General features: G+C 40.8%; 1 protein-coding gene across 2 annotated transcripts; it reads right to left on the bottom strand.

The window, feature by feature from the left end:
* Positions 1 to 3,141: 3,141 nt before the first annotated feature.
* LOC126383625 (epsin-1-like) lies at positions 3,142 to 16,741 on the bottom strand. Of its 2 annotated transcripts, XM_050034192.1 has the most exons (11): positions 16,608 to 16,741; positions 15,831 to 15,967; positions 15,609 to 15,716; positions 14,698 to 14,853; positions 12,290 to 12,418; positions 11,855 to 11,975; positions 11,535 to 11,710; positions 9,537 to 10,881; positions 8,154 to 8,300; positions 7,533 to 7,694; positions 3,142 to 6,975 (listed from the first exon to the last, which is right to left on the bottom strand). In XM_050034192.1, exons 3-11 carry the CDS (start codon positions 15,675 to 15,677, stop codon positions 6,419 to 6,421), a joined length of 2,862 nt encoding a protein of 953 aa, XP_049890149.1. In that variant the 5' UTR covers positions 15,678 to 15,716; positions 15,831 to 15,967; positions 16,608 to 16,741; the 3' UTR covers positions 3,142 to 6,418. The 2 variants fall into 2 exon arrangements, with proteins under 2 accessions (XP_049890149.1, XP_049890150.1); XM_050034193.1 differs by lacking the exon at positions 3,142 to 6,975 and having other exon boundaries at positions 7,552 to 7,737; positions 16,608 to 16,739.
* Positions 16,742 to 17,066: the final 325 nt, after the last annotated feature.

Below are 17,066 nucleotides of genomic sequence, written 5' to 3'. Positions count from 1 at the left end.
GCCCTTACGTAAATTCTAAATGCTCCTCTGTATACCTTGGCTGTACCAAGTGGATATTTGAGTAACTGTTGCCTTTCTATCAGCTTTAACTAGCTCCAATCTGGCCATTCTCATATGACCTTTGTCATCAACAAGGCTTTTTACTCAGACAACAGAGTATCCAGACCATTCTCTATGTAAACCCTAGATGGTTATGCATGAAAATTTTAGTAGAATTTCTGAAATAACCAAGGTAGTCCATAGGGCACCAACAACCATGCCACATTCAAAGTCACTGAAATCATATCGCTTCCCCATTTGGATTCTTGGTTTGAACTTCGGCAGACTGTCTTGACCATGTCTACATGCCTGTATGCATTGAGTTGGTGCCAATTGATTGACGAAATATTTGTGTCAACGAGCAGTTGAACAGGTGTACCCAATAAAATGGCCGGTATAACTGAACCAATTAAACAGCTGGTGTTTTGTTGTGCTTTGTCACACTGAACAAAAGTACTGATGCTCATATTTAGCCAAGAACACAGGAGAAGAAGAGCGCAAGACAGGCCATTGTCCTTAGTTAATTTGCATTCGACAACAAGCTGTACTCAGAGCAAGGCTGACTAGAAGGACCAAGTTGTTTTTAGCAGTTCACAGTCAAGCTAAGGTGATGGAATGAGTGGAGATATGCAGGTATATATACTGCTGGGGTGATTTAGTTATTGTGAAGCAGGTGAGTGTGTGGGTGGTGGGAGGTCTGGCGATGGGAAAGCTGGGAAAGGGATTACTAGGAGTGGCTGGATTTGAAATTACAGGAGAGTAAAGGAGGCACGAGTTACAATTGTCATGAAGGGATGTTTATCCATGTCTTATTATAATTGGCTTGAAATTTAAAATATGATCAGCATTTGTTATCTTGAGAAAAGAGGATAAGTTTGATCTTTAACTAATGTTGGTGTCATTCAGGTCATGGTAATCCTAAGTGCTTTATTGTTGCTGACTGGACTCGCTTGAGTTTCTTGAAGATGTGTCAGCAATAAACACATTTTGGCCAGAGAAGACAGATGGTTTGAAAGAAGCGTGAAAGAAGCCATCTACAGCAAACTGAAACGACCATTGTTTAACAGAGAAGGTGGCCTACGACAAAGCTTATCACAATGCAGCCTTGGGATCCCTCCCCAGACGGCTTGACACCCATTCACACCTGGACCTATCTAACCCCAATGACACGCATGATGGCTGGATGGGTCAACAACTTACATGTGACTCTTGAAGGGTTCACACCCACACAGAGTTTAAAGCCTGCGACTCTGCACTAGCCCATTAGAACTGAAGAAGCCTCTTGGATGAGAGGTGAAACGTCTTCAAGAAACTCAAGTAAGTCCAGGTGCCGATGATATAACACTTAGAATCTGTAACTAATGGGTTACATATTTTTGGGAAATAACCCCAAAACAAATCTAACTGTCATCTTGCAAATAGTGACTCAAGATCCCCACTCTTCGCAATATCTTATAGTCTGTGTCTAAAAACCCAAATTGAAAAACAATTTGCAGCAGTTATCTCTCTGTAAATACAGACTTTTCATTCACATTACGTAATCTGTCTTGCCTCTGTAAAAAAGGCATCACAGGGACTCAACTGACCATCATGTCCTAATGTAACACATGCTCGCTAACTGTCAAATTCCCCAATCTCCCCCTCTTCTGTTTTTAGACACTAAGCTCTCTCGTCATGAATGGGGAGGCTCAGAGCCGGCTCAGTAGTCAATCCTCCATTTCCTCCTCTTCTCAACAAATTCTGTGATGGCCTTAACCGACTCCACTCCCCTAACTCTTTGGGGAGATACAGTGAATACAAGAATGACTAAACTGTAAAATGCAAAGTTTAGTTCAAGCTTCTCACCAGATGTTTTAAGACATAAAAACTCTCTGCTTTGAGTAACAATTAGTGTTTAAGGTATTTTTGTTTTCATTAGAAGCTCAATTAACAGATATTTGTTAAGGCATATATTATCTTCCTCATTGAAAAATACAGGATCTATAAATATATGTAAATGTTTTCTATTTTAAAAGATGTCTCTTACTTCAGTTTAAAACATTAGTGTATGTGCACTTGTGTAGTAAGCCGATTATCTGCTTTTAAGCACTTCAGAGCTGAATTTAATTTCCCTTCCACAGGACATTCTTTATGGTTGTGGCCCTATTTTTTAAATGTTTAATAATGAAGTGATGAAGTTACAGACACCAACTGGTGGAACATTAAGCATTTCATACAGAGTAATATATTGTGTGCACATATGTGAGTATTTATGGCCCTCTAGTGGTGACAGTAGGCAAGTTTTGTTGGGTTGCTGGACAAAGTTCATTCATTCATTCATCTTCTAACCGCTTCATCCTCTTGAGGGTCGCGGGGGGGCTGGAGCCTGTCCCAGCTGACATCGGGCGAGAGGCAGGGTACGCCCCGGACAGGTCGCCAGACTATCGCAGGGCTTGCTGGACAAAGTTGAGCCCCACAAAATCCCCAATGAATAAAAAAATGCAATTACCTGATTTACCTGCTACAGAAAATCAGATATACAGAAAGGCCACAGTGCTGAATAACACAGTAGGAACAGGAAGCCGGTCACTTATTGTGTCATTTTATTTCTCAAATTTACTGTATACTGTCACAGTTTACAACACAGCTTTTTAAATACACAGCAAAATAAATTCATTTTATACAAAATTAAATTTGAGAAATAATATTATGGACTCGTTTCTCATCCTCATATTTCTCTACTACAACTCCTCTAAGCTTTCAGTCAAGTCTTTCACCAAAGTTCACATTTAAAGAAGTCATAAATACATGAAAGACACGTACAGGCCCATGAAACACAAAGAACGCTACCAATTTAAAACTATGTGACCTTTTAGAAGTCATTGGTCCTGTCTGCTTTCAGGGTGGCATCGATGTACTGAAAGGTGAGGTGTTTAAGGATGATTAATCCTGCTACTGTTCATGTTTTCTAAGTCAAAACGTATCCTCAGCCACAAGAAAGCAGATGTTTGTAGAAGAGGAGATGCAGGTGTGCGTTGAAATATTTCATTAAGCACTCTCACACCAAACAGACGAGGGGCAGAGGAGGATCCGCTCAGACTGCATGCACATTAAAGAGGTTGATATGTTCGTAATTCGGTTTTTATTTAGCCAAAGCTGCAGCTAAACGTCATACAATAATACATTTCTGTTTCATGTTTAATGCCAGGAGACGTGTTCGACTACACAATGAATCCAGAACAAATGCAAACAGGGAAGAGAAAGCCACCATTGGTTACTGAGTTGATTTATAGTACAGTGTTTGAACAGCAGTATCAGACCGAAGCCAATCAACATGTCAGACCAACCTGTCTGATAATGACGCAGCAAAGAAAGTTAACCTGAACTTTGTAGGAGGCCATTGCTGCACCAATAAATAATCAAGCAATAAATTAATCAATCAATAGATCAATAAATAGTTACTCATGAATGTAACACTCTGATATACAGCATATTTCAAGGTTTATCTGTGATTACTTCCACTATTTACATTAGCACAATATATACTGCACACACAGCCACACACACACTGTGTGCATGCAGGTCACACACACTCCGCCTTGTACAAACACATACACACATAATGGAAACCTACAATGACGTCGTTCCCGGATCAGTTCTATCAATGTTTTACAGGTTCAGTCACAGAAACCATACAACACTCACATCAACGGTAGTTCTTCAGTATTTCCACAAAGACACTCACACGTACAGGTGCTCTCTGTTTCTCACACTTGTGCATCGGCTGATCCAATAGATTTGATTCAAATAGAAGTACACATTTCACACATTTTGCATGTATTTCTCAGGGCTGCACAAGAGGTGTACATGTTTTTTTTAATGTCAACTCATGCAATAAACACATCATGAAAGAATGTGATGTTGCAATCAGGGATTTTTCCAGTAAGTTGAAAGAGCACATCAGTAGAAAACTGCACCTTAAACTGTCACTTTTTTCCTTGTGCCTTTTGGGTTTAGTGTTCAATTTGTTCGATAAACGAATGTGGAAATTTAGGGATGCACCGATTTATTGGCTGAACATCAGTATCTGCTGATATTTGCCTTGTTGGCTGTCCTCAGCTTATCTGGAAATAAGATGTCATTCACCGATGGCAGTGGGCAATGTTTCCTGTTGTGTTGCAGCAATTTTGCGCAGGCTAAACAGAAGGACCCAAGACTAACAGTGTCGCATCATCCCGAAGAGAATAGAAAATGGGTTTGGGATGACCAGAGATCTTTTCCAGGACACCCTGGCGACAAAAGGACGCAGTAAACTTACTATCAACGTGCCCAGGGAAGTGCTAATCCCTAATGCTACATTGTAACAAGCAGTCGGTGGCCGGGACAGCTAACAGTTACACTGCATTGATTTACATTGTAATGCGTTAAAGCTCTATTCAGTAAAATATGGGATTGGGCAAAGGTAAATTCTAACGATATCTTCATATGTTCAAATATAATCTTGTAAAATCTGTTTTTTGGCAAAGACTTGAATAAATGAAATAAATCAATGAAAATAAAATAAAAAAATAGATTTTAGAGAATAATGAATGAATGAATGAGGGATTATGATGTTTTATATGTAGTAAAAGACTTTTGAAAGAGTTTTTTAAAAATGTTTTTATGTGAAAGAAGGTTTTATTAAAGGTTGTTTTATACACTTGTGTGATTGTGCTTATTCAGTGACTTCGTGTAATGAAAAACTAAATGACATTTAAACATATCAAGGTTTTTTTTTTTTTTTACATTGAAGATTTTTTCGTCCCTGGCACTAAAGTGGAAATAAATAACAACAACAAAAAACACTGGTATCGGCTATCGGCCAAATTGTTATTTTAAACGTCGATATCTGCCCAGAATTTTGCAATCGGTGCATGCCTAGAAATAATTTCCTTGATTTTATTTTATTTTTTTCAATCAACATCAATTTGTTGCATTTTAGCCGTATGCTGAAAGCAGCAAAAGGCAGAACTGAGTACTTTATTATCTCTTTATCACAAGTAATATTGTTATTGTGATATTCAACAACATTATCGTATATGTTCCTCATATCATGCAGACCTAGTATTTCTGATAATATACTGCATACATTTAAACCGTGGCTATCATATTACTTGTGTAAATCTCAAGGGGAGGGCAGGTGTAAGCTGAGGAGCTGATGGGTTTTGCATATTTTAGCCTGACAAGTCGTGCAAATGGAACTACAGCTTATTTTTTCCTTCCTTACAGGCTGCCATGATTTCAGTTTGCCCATGTAAACATTCATTTTTGTCAAAGTAATGCTTTTATTACAGGATGGTTAAGTTAGGAGCAGGGATCCTCTCAAATTAATAGTTCATTTCCCATAAAGAGTTTTGGAAAACTCTTCTTTGCTGGTGCATTCAAGACACACATTCTGACATCTGAGCTTTGAAAGTTGGCTGCTGAAAAGCAAGTTTTTGATGTAAGATGGTCAATTTCAAATGATCTTTTTCCCATTTTTTTAATCAGTCTTCAAATATGAGTTCTCAAATAACTGAGATGATATAAAAAGGCTATTTTAAACCCTTTCAGATCACAACCTGATGGTACTGTCCACCTACTTAACAATATATGCCCCCCCCCCCCCAAAAAAAAAATCAATTTCTATTTATTCATATACCAAAATCCAATCTTTTTTCCCCTGTAAAACAAAATATGGCATGTGTTTAAGTAAGCTAGTACCAACCAGTAATATCACAAGCCGCTAATATTTAGCTGCACAGAGCTAGGATTAAGTTAGCTAGCTAGCAACAACATGGTACGTCAGTGTATCTTCATTTCCCCAAACTACTGTGGTTAAAGGCGGGCTAGAATTTATACACTATGAGGAAAGTGGTGTCTGTACTGTAAAAGCTCCAGATGATGCACAAGGCATTTTACAGCAGACTGCTTCAGCAACTTACAGTATGTTACATGGAGCACGCAATGGGCTTAGTCTCTCTCTCTCTTATGGATACTACCATTACTATCCCATTAATGTACTTCTTCATGGCCATGTTTCAATAATCAAGTCAAATTTCCTCCCTGTCACAACAGGGAAGCTAGAAACTCTGCATAGGTCATTTCATCTGGACTTTAACTAACTATGCCTACAAAACTGAAATACCATTTGATAGTACTGTAAGGTGGACAAAAATTATGAAGGAAAATTCATGACATTATGACGGTAACTGAAACCAATGGCTGCCCGAAAGATACACAGGAAATCTAAAATCCTTGGGCTAAATTTTGGAGAACAGTTGCAACATAAACATTTGGAAGGCTAAAACATGTAAAACTACCCAGTTTGGTCATTTAGTATAATGCGTCTATCTGACAGGAAAGATTACACATCAGGTTGTCAGAACAGGAATGGATTGTTGTTTTTGTTCACGGTCTCACCCAACCCACTGCCAGAGAGCAACTGTGGCTGAAAGGTGACTCCGTTGCCGGCCTGTGGAGTGGATCCTCCCAAATGAGCCACTGCTGCTTGGTGATTCCCTCCAAAGAAACTGGACTGAGCCATTCCTGTTCCCAAAAGGAGAGGATCTGCCAAAGGATTCCCCACCAGAGATCCAGACTGCACCATGCCCACTCCTCCACACGGGGGGTTCAAGCTGAGTCCCATTTGTGGACTCCGTCCCACAGAAACAGACTGTACCATTCCAGTTCCTGAACCCGGAGGAGCCAAGTGAGCTGGCTGACGCATATTTAAGCCAGAATGAGATGCTCCAATGGCATGGGATGGTAGCTGGAATAGGGGAGTTTCAATGGAAGGATTGGCGGCTCCAAAGGTGGGAGCGAGGGTGGAACCAAAAGGACTGTAGTATGGGGTTGATGTTTCAGGGAAGGACAGCCCTGCAACAGCCCCTGATCTGACCACAGGGCCAGATGTCATGCCTCTGGCTTTGAAAGCGCCTGGGAAATCAGGAGGAGTAACAGGAGGATGGTAGGATGAGGGGAAGGAGGGAGGGATATACAGTTTGAAGTGTTCAAGCAGAGAGAAAATGCACCAAGGCAGAGAGAGGGGTGAAAGGAGTTAAATATCTGCTGGTTAATATACACTATACTAAAACTTCAATAGGTCACTAATGGTCTCACACACACACACACACACACACACACACACACGCTCACACAACAACATCTATACACTATACAGTGAGACCACAGGGGAGGGGCGGTAGGGCAAAACACAGAATCACAATAAGCTTTTTCCCACACAAACCTACTGATAAACATTTACTACTCCGACTGTCTTCACCCCTCTCTCTGTCTGGACTTCCGCTGAACAGTAGTGGAATACATTTGAAACATGACAGGGAATTACTGCTTTTTAGTGTTTCAGTGATTTTCCAGTCTTTGATGTTGATCATGCAGCCATCTGAGTCAAGCGCACCACAAATATTTCCACACAAAACTTTCGTCAAAAACGTTGCTTTTCACCCAGAGTGAGGCATTTTCTCTGTCCTTACCGATGGCTTGTGTCTGGGCGACGAGCGTGTTGACGAGGGGGCGCTGTTTGGATTGAGGATTAGAAGAAAAAAGATTGTCCAAGTCAACAAGCGATGCCCCCGCGGAGCCCAGAAATGAAGCAGTCTTTCTGCATGTCTTCTCTTCCTGCGCTGTTCGCTTTCCTGCAATACAATAAAGGTCCAGTTCTATTCTAAAAGGTGTTTTCTTTTGGGAATAGGTCAGGGGGGAAGAGAGAGCAAAGCGGAAGTTTAATTGGTTATGATTGTTAGCCAACTGCTGATTGATGGGAGGATGAAGGTGAAATGGAGAAAATGGAAGAAAACAGTCACACATGCCAAGATGAGAGGAGCATATACTCATAAAGATAAATGCACACATGCACACAGTTAAGTTGTTAGAGTCACCACTGTCAGCTGAGCACTAAGCCAGCTGGCGTTGACTTCTATTGATGAAAAACAAGCATAAATTTTAGCAGACAGCGCAGAGGAAAGGTTTAGTTCATTTAATCTGGGCGGATCATTTTATTGCTGAGTACAAAGTAGACACTGAGGTTTTTACTTGCATGAATAATGGATGATCATAGATACAAGCATTTAGATGGAGTGTAAAGTGCAACTTACCTGTCCCGTTGCTAGGTGCGTCACTTGGCGCACCCCAAGGATCACTTTTTTTAGATGCACTGTCTCCAAAGGGGTCACCAGATGAGGGGGAGTCTAAGGTCGGAGCAGGTGAACCCCAGGCATCGTCTGTGTTAACTGGAGCTGCAGCTAAACAGGGAAATAGAGCAGAGAGGCTGAAACATGAAAAAATATTAATCCAAAGATAACACCAATTTTTCAGTCTAGTGGCTTAATTTCTGTGATAAAATACTTTCAGCTGTATCACACAACCTTTGTCAGCAACAAGATCTCACCGAAGCATCATTATGTGACCCACTGAAGAACCTCAGTCATATAATAACAAGTGGTTGTATATCGGGGGAGATCGTAACCCGTCTCTGGATGTTCTCTGCTTACTCAAACTATGCACTGTCGATGACTTTTGAGTCCTTCCCAGCTGATGCTATGACTAGTTTTGATGGTTATAGATAGCAGGTGTCTGCTTCTGATACCGTTTCAGTCTCTTATACCCTTTATCCATCAAAATTAGCATGTGTATGCAGAAGATTCAACTCATCAGTTGAAGACGCCTAAGAGATTTTACAAGTTGAGCAGTAATTATTAATTCATTTTTTGTTAGTCAGTTTGCAGTGTACTTCTGGGGATGTTTCGGTCCACAGATGTTAGTCCCCAAGGGTTAGTTGGAGTGAGACAGAGGCAGCTGCCCAGAGGAAGAGAGGCTTTGCTTTGTCAGGCTCCAATTACAACCTTAACTTGAAGGCCACTGAAAATGTTGAGGGGCTTACTTGTTTTTGTATTTGTTACTTATTCAGTATCTCTTTCAAACTCGGTGCCGACTAATTTGGAACAATATCCAAACGCTGCTCGGACGGAAACGGGTGGAATTTTTGGCGCTGTGTCATTGCATCCCACCTGAAAAAGGGCAAAAATTTGCATCTCGACCCAGTGTTTCCATTACTGCTGATCGGAGCCGATCTGAGCCCCTGACTACTGCAAAGTCATTTGTCCATTGCGTGCATGTCGGTTGTAATTTTTTTTCATGAATGACAAAAGCCAGATGTTACTAAGTTTTTAGTTCAGTGGGGAAAGGGGCTTCAATCAGGGTTGTGGCAATCTCACCACAGCTGTGATGGGTCAGCTCCTTGTGCCTTCAAGTCTCTCTCTGGACAGCCCAACCACCTAATAGTGTTCCACTGGGAAGATTCATGGTGGTACAGGGGTTACCTTTCCTCAGTACATGACCACTTGTTATCACCTGATCAAAGTTCTGAAGACACCTAAGCAACTTTGATTCGTTAAAGAAGGCTATATGATAGGGAGGCAAGATGTGGAAAAAACTATGAAGTGAACCTTGAGTTCAGCAGTTATTAATTAGTTTCTTACCTGGGGCTCCCCAGGGGTCATTGTCCAGTTTGGATGCATCCCCAAACCCATCAGAATTATCATTGGGTGAGGCACTTGTCCCGTCCCCCCAGGGATCTCCGCCCTTTGCTTCCTTTGGAGCAGATGGCGTCCCCCAGGGATCTGACCCAGTGCTGGGTGGAGAGCTAGCAGGGGCTCCCCATGCATCTGCACTGCCTTTGGGAGGGCTCACCGGAGGGGCATTGAAGGGATCTGAGGCATCATCTTTTGGTGGACTGGATGGCACTGTAAACGGGTCCTCTTTAGGGGGTGTTGTTGGTGCAGCAAAAGGGTCGTCTTTTGTAGGTTTGGATGGTGCAGAGAAAGGATCATCTTTGGGTGGTGATGTTGGGGCAGCAAAGGGGTCCTCTTTTGTAGGTTTGGGTGGTGCAGCAAAAGGGTCATCTTGGGTAGGTGCAGTCGGTGCAGAGAAAGGATCCTCTTTAGGTGGTGTAGTGGAAGCAGTGAAGGGGTCATCTTTGGAGGATACTGGTGCTGCAAATGGATCTTCTTTAGGTGGTGTTGATGCTGGTGAAGTGAAGGGGTCATCTTTCGGAGTACCAAATGGGTCATCTTTAGGGGTGATAAAAGGGTCATCTTTTGGGGCATTAAAAGGATCGTCTTTTGGTGTGTTAAAAGGGTCATCTTTTGGAGCACTGAAAGGATCATCTTTTGGGGTGTTGAATGGATCATCTTTCGGGGCATTAAATGGATCATCTTTTGGTGTACTAAATGGATCATCTTTTGGGGTGCTGAATGGATCATCTTTTGGGGCGTTGAATGGATCATCTTTAGGGGTGTTGAATGGATCATCTTTAGGGGCGTTGAATGGATCATCTTTAGGGGCGTTGAATGGATCATTTTCAGATGAACTAAAGGGATCTGGTTTTTCTTTTGAAGCAGCAAATGGATCTTCCTTGTCTTTGGGTGCATTGAAGGGGTCTGAACTATCTTTTGGTGTGTTGAACGGGTCATCTTTTGATGCACTAAATGGATCGGATTCATCTTTTGGTGCTGCAAAAGGATCTTCTCCATTCTTTGGTGCCGCAAATGCATCTTCATCTACATCTGTTTTTGGCGCTGAAAATGGATCTTCATCAGTTTTGGTTGGAGCCCCCCAAGCATCACTGCTGGCTGCTGTGTCTGCTGTGTCAGGTTTTGCAGGTGTACCCCATGGATCTGTGGCTTCTTTAGGTTCTTCGGGGGCTCCCCATGGGCCTGCTTTCACCTCCTCTTCCTCCTCAGCTTTATCTCCTCCCCAAGCTCCTTTCACATCACTGCCTTTGCCAGCATCCTCCCATTTCAGCTCGTCTTCAGACATCTTGGCCTGGGATATTACAATTGCAAAATGAGAGAAGTAAACACAAACACCTACTACTGGCTTCATTAATGGTGCAACTACACCTATATATATGCTGAAAGACGGAAGTAGTTTAAAAAGGAAAAGTCCAGATAAGGAGGAAGGTTGGGGTAGTGGATTTTAGCTCTTTAAAAAGGTACGTCGTCACCATGTTTGTTGTTCTAAACCTAACCTACATACCTTTATTTTTCTAAACTTAACCTATGTAACTTTATTTTCCTAAATCTAACCAACCTAACCTGACATTAAGTATGCAACTTTATGTAAAGTATGTTACATGACGATATCATTCGTGGGGCGCTAATTTGTTAGACATCAGACAAACTGTTGTGTGTGCATTTTCCTAAAATATCATATATACCGTCATATGAGGGTACATTGACAACTCTGTACTCTTATTTTAAATGCTTCATTGTCTGACTGAAACATTGCCTTCGAAAAATATGTTGAGTTAGCGAGTTGAGACTTTGTCAGATATATGTTCATATAAATCTATGGTTATTTTTGAGGTTCTGGGTTTGTAGTTATTTTTTATGGACGGCGTTATACGATACTGGTGTACTGTTCATGTTATTGTGTACACTTGCTGTAGCTGAGCTCTGTACTTCATATGCGCTTACCCTCCTCTCTGCTTCTTTCTTCTCAGCTTCCTGTTTAAGACGCTCTTCTTTGCGGGCAGCAAAGGAAGCAGTCAAGTCGGCCACTGAGGGTATGTTGTCCAAGGATGGAAGTCCTGTGGCCCCGGCAACGTAGCATGGCTTGTAGCTGGGATCCTTGATGGCGTCCGTGGATGAGGCTGGTAAGAAAGGATGGACAAATAATTGAGGCAGATTTGTGTGAGAGACACTGACAACATTAGAGAATTACACTAATACATTTCTTTTACAGTTGAAACTATGGCTATTTCGCATTGATACAGATATATATCAGAAGGGCCCACCAGCTGAACTTTTTGATGTCTTCTCTCTGGTCTTGAAGGCAAATTCTCTCTCCTCCTTTAGTTTCTCGTCGTCCTCCATAAGAACAAGGACAACCTTGGCCTTCTCTCTCACATTTACACCCTGTGACAGATATGCTTATTAGACTTTGATTTGACTCTGACCATTTGAGCAAAATTCTATCTAAGCCTGAAAAACAATCCAAATGGCCTTGTAAGCATAAAAGTGTTAAGCATTTTTCTCTGGAAAGCCTTTGAATAAAGGGGTTATTACATTTGTTTGAGACCTCAAACTTACACTGAATCTGTTTTTGTTACTTTAATTGGAAACTTGTCCTCAAGATTAAAAGGAGTATGATGATATGTATATTCTTTTGTCAACAATGGAGAACCTTAATGTACAGTATGCATCCCTCAAATGGATATTGAAAGTATCACCTGATCTTTGCCATCCTTTTCTACAAAGCGATACTCTGTGAGGGCTTTGACAATGTAGATGTTGTCTTTCATTTTCAGAAGCACACGGTCGTCACCGGTCTTCAACAGGTACTCCAGCAGTGTCAGGGACTAGTATGGAAAAAAGCATGACAATGAAAACATTTATGTGATATAAAAATGTATATGGGTGAAAGAAAAATAAACTGACAATCCATACAATTCAATTAGCATTTTTTATGTTTTCCATACAGTTTTGGAAGTCACAGTGCAAGTAACAAACAAAACAAAATCTGTAAAAATCACAACTTTTGGAGGGGAAGGATAAACAATGTGCCAAAGCTTTAAAACATGAATTGCTTGTGGTGGACACTAGTGTAACTTATGTTCCAATACAAAGTCACACGACAGGCAAAGTGACTATGGTTTGCAATGTTACCTTGTTGGTGATACTAAGTAACTTAATAGCAGATATGTGGTACAATTTACATCTTTACCAAAGACCAGATGAATAAATCATGTCATGTTAAGGAACGGAGAATGCTTTCAATAAAAGGCAATACATATCAGATTAAAAACTGCTGTTGTGGTAAAAAGAAACAGTGAAAATTACAAGACAATACAATGTTAAGATTTTTAATCTTCTAAACTTTGGGTATCCCTGTACATGTTAAGAGACTCTATTTCAGAATATGCAGATTGCAAGGAATCTGTGTATGAAATGCTAACAAAGGTAATGTGAACAGATGGACTATGTATTTATTGTCTAAAAGCAGTGATTTGTTGATCACGTTGGTCACAGCCCTTGATTAGGGATAGTTACAGATTAATCTCTTACCCCTTTTCCACCAGCATGGAGCCCGTTTTATTTTGGTTTCTGCACTTGATTTTAACCCCTAAGAGCATTTCAACCAAAAATACATTTGTTCAGAACCTGAAAACTCAGTTCTCAGCTGGAACAAAAAAAAATGCAGGTTATCCTTAACTTGAATTACCAACTGTGACAACAGCAGTGGGTGTGTCATATTCTATAGGTTGGAGGAGAGGACGGGGAAGGCAACACTTGAGAAGTCAAGTGAGAAATTGCATAAAAGAAAGCCTGCAATGGTTTCATTAATAGTAGTCAATGTAGTCAATGTAATCTGTGGTTTTTCTACTACTGTTTATTTCCATTGTGCATTGTGCAACATCCTCCATTGATGACACATTCTTCATTACAATGGTTTCATTCAAAACCAGTGGAAATGTGGGCTGGTTAGCTAGATAGAACCAAGGTTCCAAAAATCCTGTCAGGAACCAGTTCAAGAACCAGAGCTAATTTGGTGGAGAGGGGTATGCGAGTCATTCATCTGAGATAACACAGATGGATCTGTGCCTGGTTGCATTAAACAGGGAAATAAGGGTGTTGTAAGTGAAAACCCTTTGGTCTGAATGTTTGTCCTTATACATTTCCTTAAAAAATCCTTAGTAACCATTTCCCTCAGAACATTTTAAGGGACCCATAACCAGTCTCTTAAAAGTTAAATAATCTGTAGAACGTGAGACAATAGGTTGATTTATGGTGACTGAAGAGGAGGAGACACCAAGGACAGAGAAAATCCACTGGACACTATGAGCGTGCACAACTTGTCACATTTATTGAATTTACACAGAGCTAAAGTTAATACTGAGTTATGTTATCTTTAAGAAGGATCAGATGTTTATGGTATAGCTTGGGCTCCATTATAGCAAGCCGTGTTAACATAACTCTGTCTCACATATCAACGGTAGCTGTATTGTTTAATTGACACTCACCACTTTTTGTCGACTCTCGTCGATGTTTGGCTATTTCCTCTATTGCTGTCACAGTAATAATTTCATCTTTCTTCACTAACGTTACTTCATCTATAGTTGTTTAACAGCGAGATTCCTCTCACCACTTCGCTTTAATTTTCTGTTTGTAATCTATTTTGTGTTCATTTTGGAGAAGCTAGCTAAGACTGACAATACTGCTGTCAAATAACATTAAAGGATGGTAATGTAAGTGAAGCTTAACCATGGTTACTGAAGTGCACATGTGCTGTATTATGACAGTAACTACCATGAAAGCCTTGGCCTAAACACTTAGTCAAGGAGACAACCTAAGATGCTTTATGTAACACTCCTAAATGAACCCTCAGCTTAGGGTAATATGTTGCAAAAGGGACAAACTTAAGTTTAAAACTTAAGGTAGTTTAAGCAACCTGTAACTGGTGTTACAGCTACCAATCACCCTGTACAAATAATGGGTTAATGGGTTATTTGAAAATGTCCCTCCCTATAAATATACTGAAATTTCAAGCCTGACAAAACATCCAAAATAATGAATGTTTGAATTGCCATTTTAACCAGTCTTGTTGGATAATTCACTTATTATGCTTTGTTATCGATACCTTGTGAATGTGTCTCCAGTTCTTGTCATCTTTCAGGCGCTTCCAGAGCATCGTCATGATCTCGTTGCAGGCCACCACATTGTAGGTCAGATCAGAGAGGTCAGCCATCTGAGAGCTGGAAGGACCCCATGGATCATTAGATGTTGCCTCTCTCACCTGCAAAAGTAGCAAAGCAAGCAATGCCAGTGTTTAGGAAATATAAGGTGACTGCAGTCCAAATATCAGAGATGCCAGCTTGTGACAAAAAGGCTCACGGTTAAAAATCGTGGCACTGATTGCAGTGTAGCAAGTCATCTTTGCCATCATCTCATTTTATCATTATTACAAAAATGACAAGTAATATGTCCTGATCAGTTATTACCAATCATATTTCATCAGATCAGCATATTAGCAAGAAACATAACCCCATAGTTCACTGATTCTGAAAACCTGAAGATTAGGATGGAAGAGACTGGCTCCCTGTGACGAAAGAGACTTGTACAGGTTTAATGCTGTTGAAACTTTAAATGAATGAATGTCCTATTGATCTTAACTTCTTGAACTCAGCTGACCCTTTATAGGTATGTGGTACTTCCTTTCAAACTTGTGTTGTGCAGACGATTTTTCCAGGCGACAGAACTGTATTTAAATGCTGCAGACGATGTTGACTAACAGTAAGTATAAAATGATGCACAATACATCTAAAATTTCTCACTAGATGTTAAAAATGTGCATCATGTGCTCGTTGCCTGAATGTTTAAAGCACAGGTCACCCCCATCTCTCTTCCCACTTACACTGACTCTTGCTCTTGACTTAAAGAATACAATTATAAAGCTTTTAATTTCCTGCAAGAGGGAAAAATCTAGCTGAAATGGGAATGGGAGTATTGGAGTTCACTTAGTTCTTCACCCTCTTCCTTTAATATTTTTACCTTGACCTCAGCCTCAGAGTAGTTCTGGACCAGGTTCTTCAGCTGTCGGCGGAGCATAGAGGACGTCATGGTGTCTGGTGGGGAGGTGGGGAATCAAACCACCGTGATCTGATTCAGAGAACACTTGTCAACTTCATGCTTACAGAGAAGAGGAATCCACAATCATACTATACACATGCTTACACATCGTGAAACAACACCAACACACACAAACTCACATACCTTTTATAAAGTCAGTGCTGTCAAAGATTTATTTCTACGTTGCTTGAGTGCTGGCTCAGTGAGCGTACATCCTGCTGCTCTCTCCTCCCCCTGTCTGCATTGACTTATCTCAGGATGTCAGAAACCAGATCCTACAGCTGCAGGGAGGAACCAGTCAACATAAAAACACAGCTGAGGCATAGGTTTACACTAAGAGACTGACATTGCTATACCAACCACAGGCCAGTTTATGTCACTCAAGCGTTCCCATTGGCTGGCAAGCAGCAGTCAGTTATAAATCCGTGACTGCAAAGACAGACTAAAGGTGTGCCTGCATCTACTGTATGTGACAGCTCGTGCCAGTTTGTCATAATCACTGCGACAAACACAGATCCTCAGCTAGGTTAGCTGTCTGGCTAAGCTACAAGCTAGTTAGCTGCCAGCATCGTGGAGCTGGTGTGAGAAAATATAAGCTACAACCTCATTTATAATGCACCTGGGTGATCAGTCTGACGCCTGACAGCTGTAAGTAAATGTGCTTGCTCACGTGTCCGTGAGGATTCCTAGTTCGTGTTTTCAGGACCTCGGAGAGCGACTGAAGACGGCCAGCTACCGTCAATATGGCTAACAGTCGAAGGTTGTTGTCAATCTAGCTTCTTATTTATGAGGCTTTAGCGAGCAAATGAAGAGCTGTACTTCTAGAAACATCCGCTCCTTTTATTTTAAAACAACAAAAGTTGTCCGAGTGTCATTGTGTGTATTAAATGTGCGTATCTGCAGCAAAAATAAAAGACTAACCCTGAGTGGCGCTTCAGGAATCTTCGAGGAGACGACACGACGGCGATTTCCGCTTCCGCAGTTTTCAGCACCTGCAAGTCCACGCCCCCTCACGATACATTATTATTTATTTATTTTTTATATTCAGTTAATACACATTTCTGTTAACCAATTCTGCGTCGTTTATTGTGAAACTGAAAAATAAATTACCAGAAATAGAAATATCAAGCAGTTTCATGACAGTAAGGGACTGTTATGTACTTATCAGAGGAGGGGGTTGATTGAGGTGAAGCTACAAATATTTTTTCTTCAGCCTTCCTGAGTGAGTTGGGGGAAATGCATGACCCTCCCTCCACTTTAAATTAGTTTTAGACTAAATCACCGTAATGTTGCACTAAATACAACAATCACTTCCAGACAGTTGAATACAGCTGTGGAGACATGTAAAACTGGGAAACATGTAGACTTCTGTTGTCATTT

This window comes from Epinephelus moara, chromosome 22 (assembly GCF_006386435.1).
Source record: "Epinephelus moara isolate mb chromosome 22, YSFRI_EMoa_1.0, whole genome shotgun sequence".
Lineage (NCBI taxonomy): Eukaryota > Metazoa > Chordata > Actinopteri > Perciformes > Serranidae > Epinephelus > Epinephelus moara.
The sequence above is the reverse complement of the archived record's forward strand: the minus strand, read 5'-3'. Positions and strand labels throughout refer to the sequence as shown.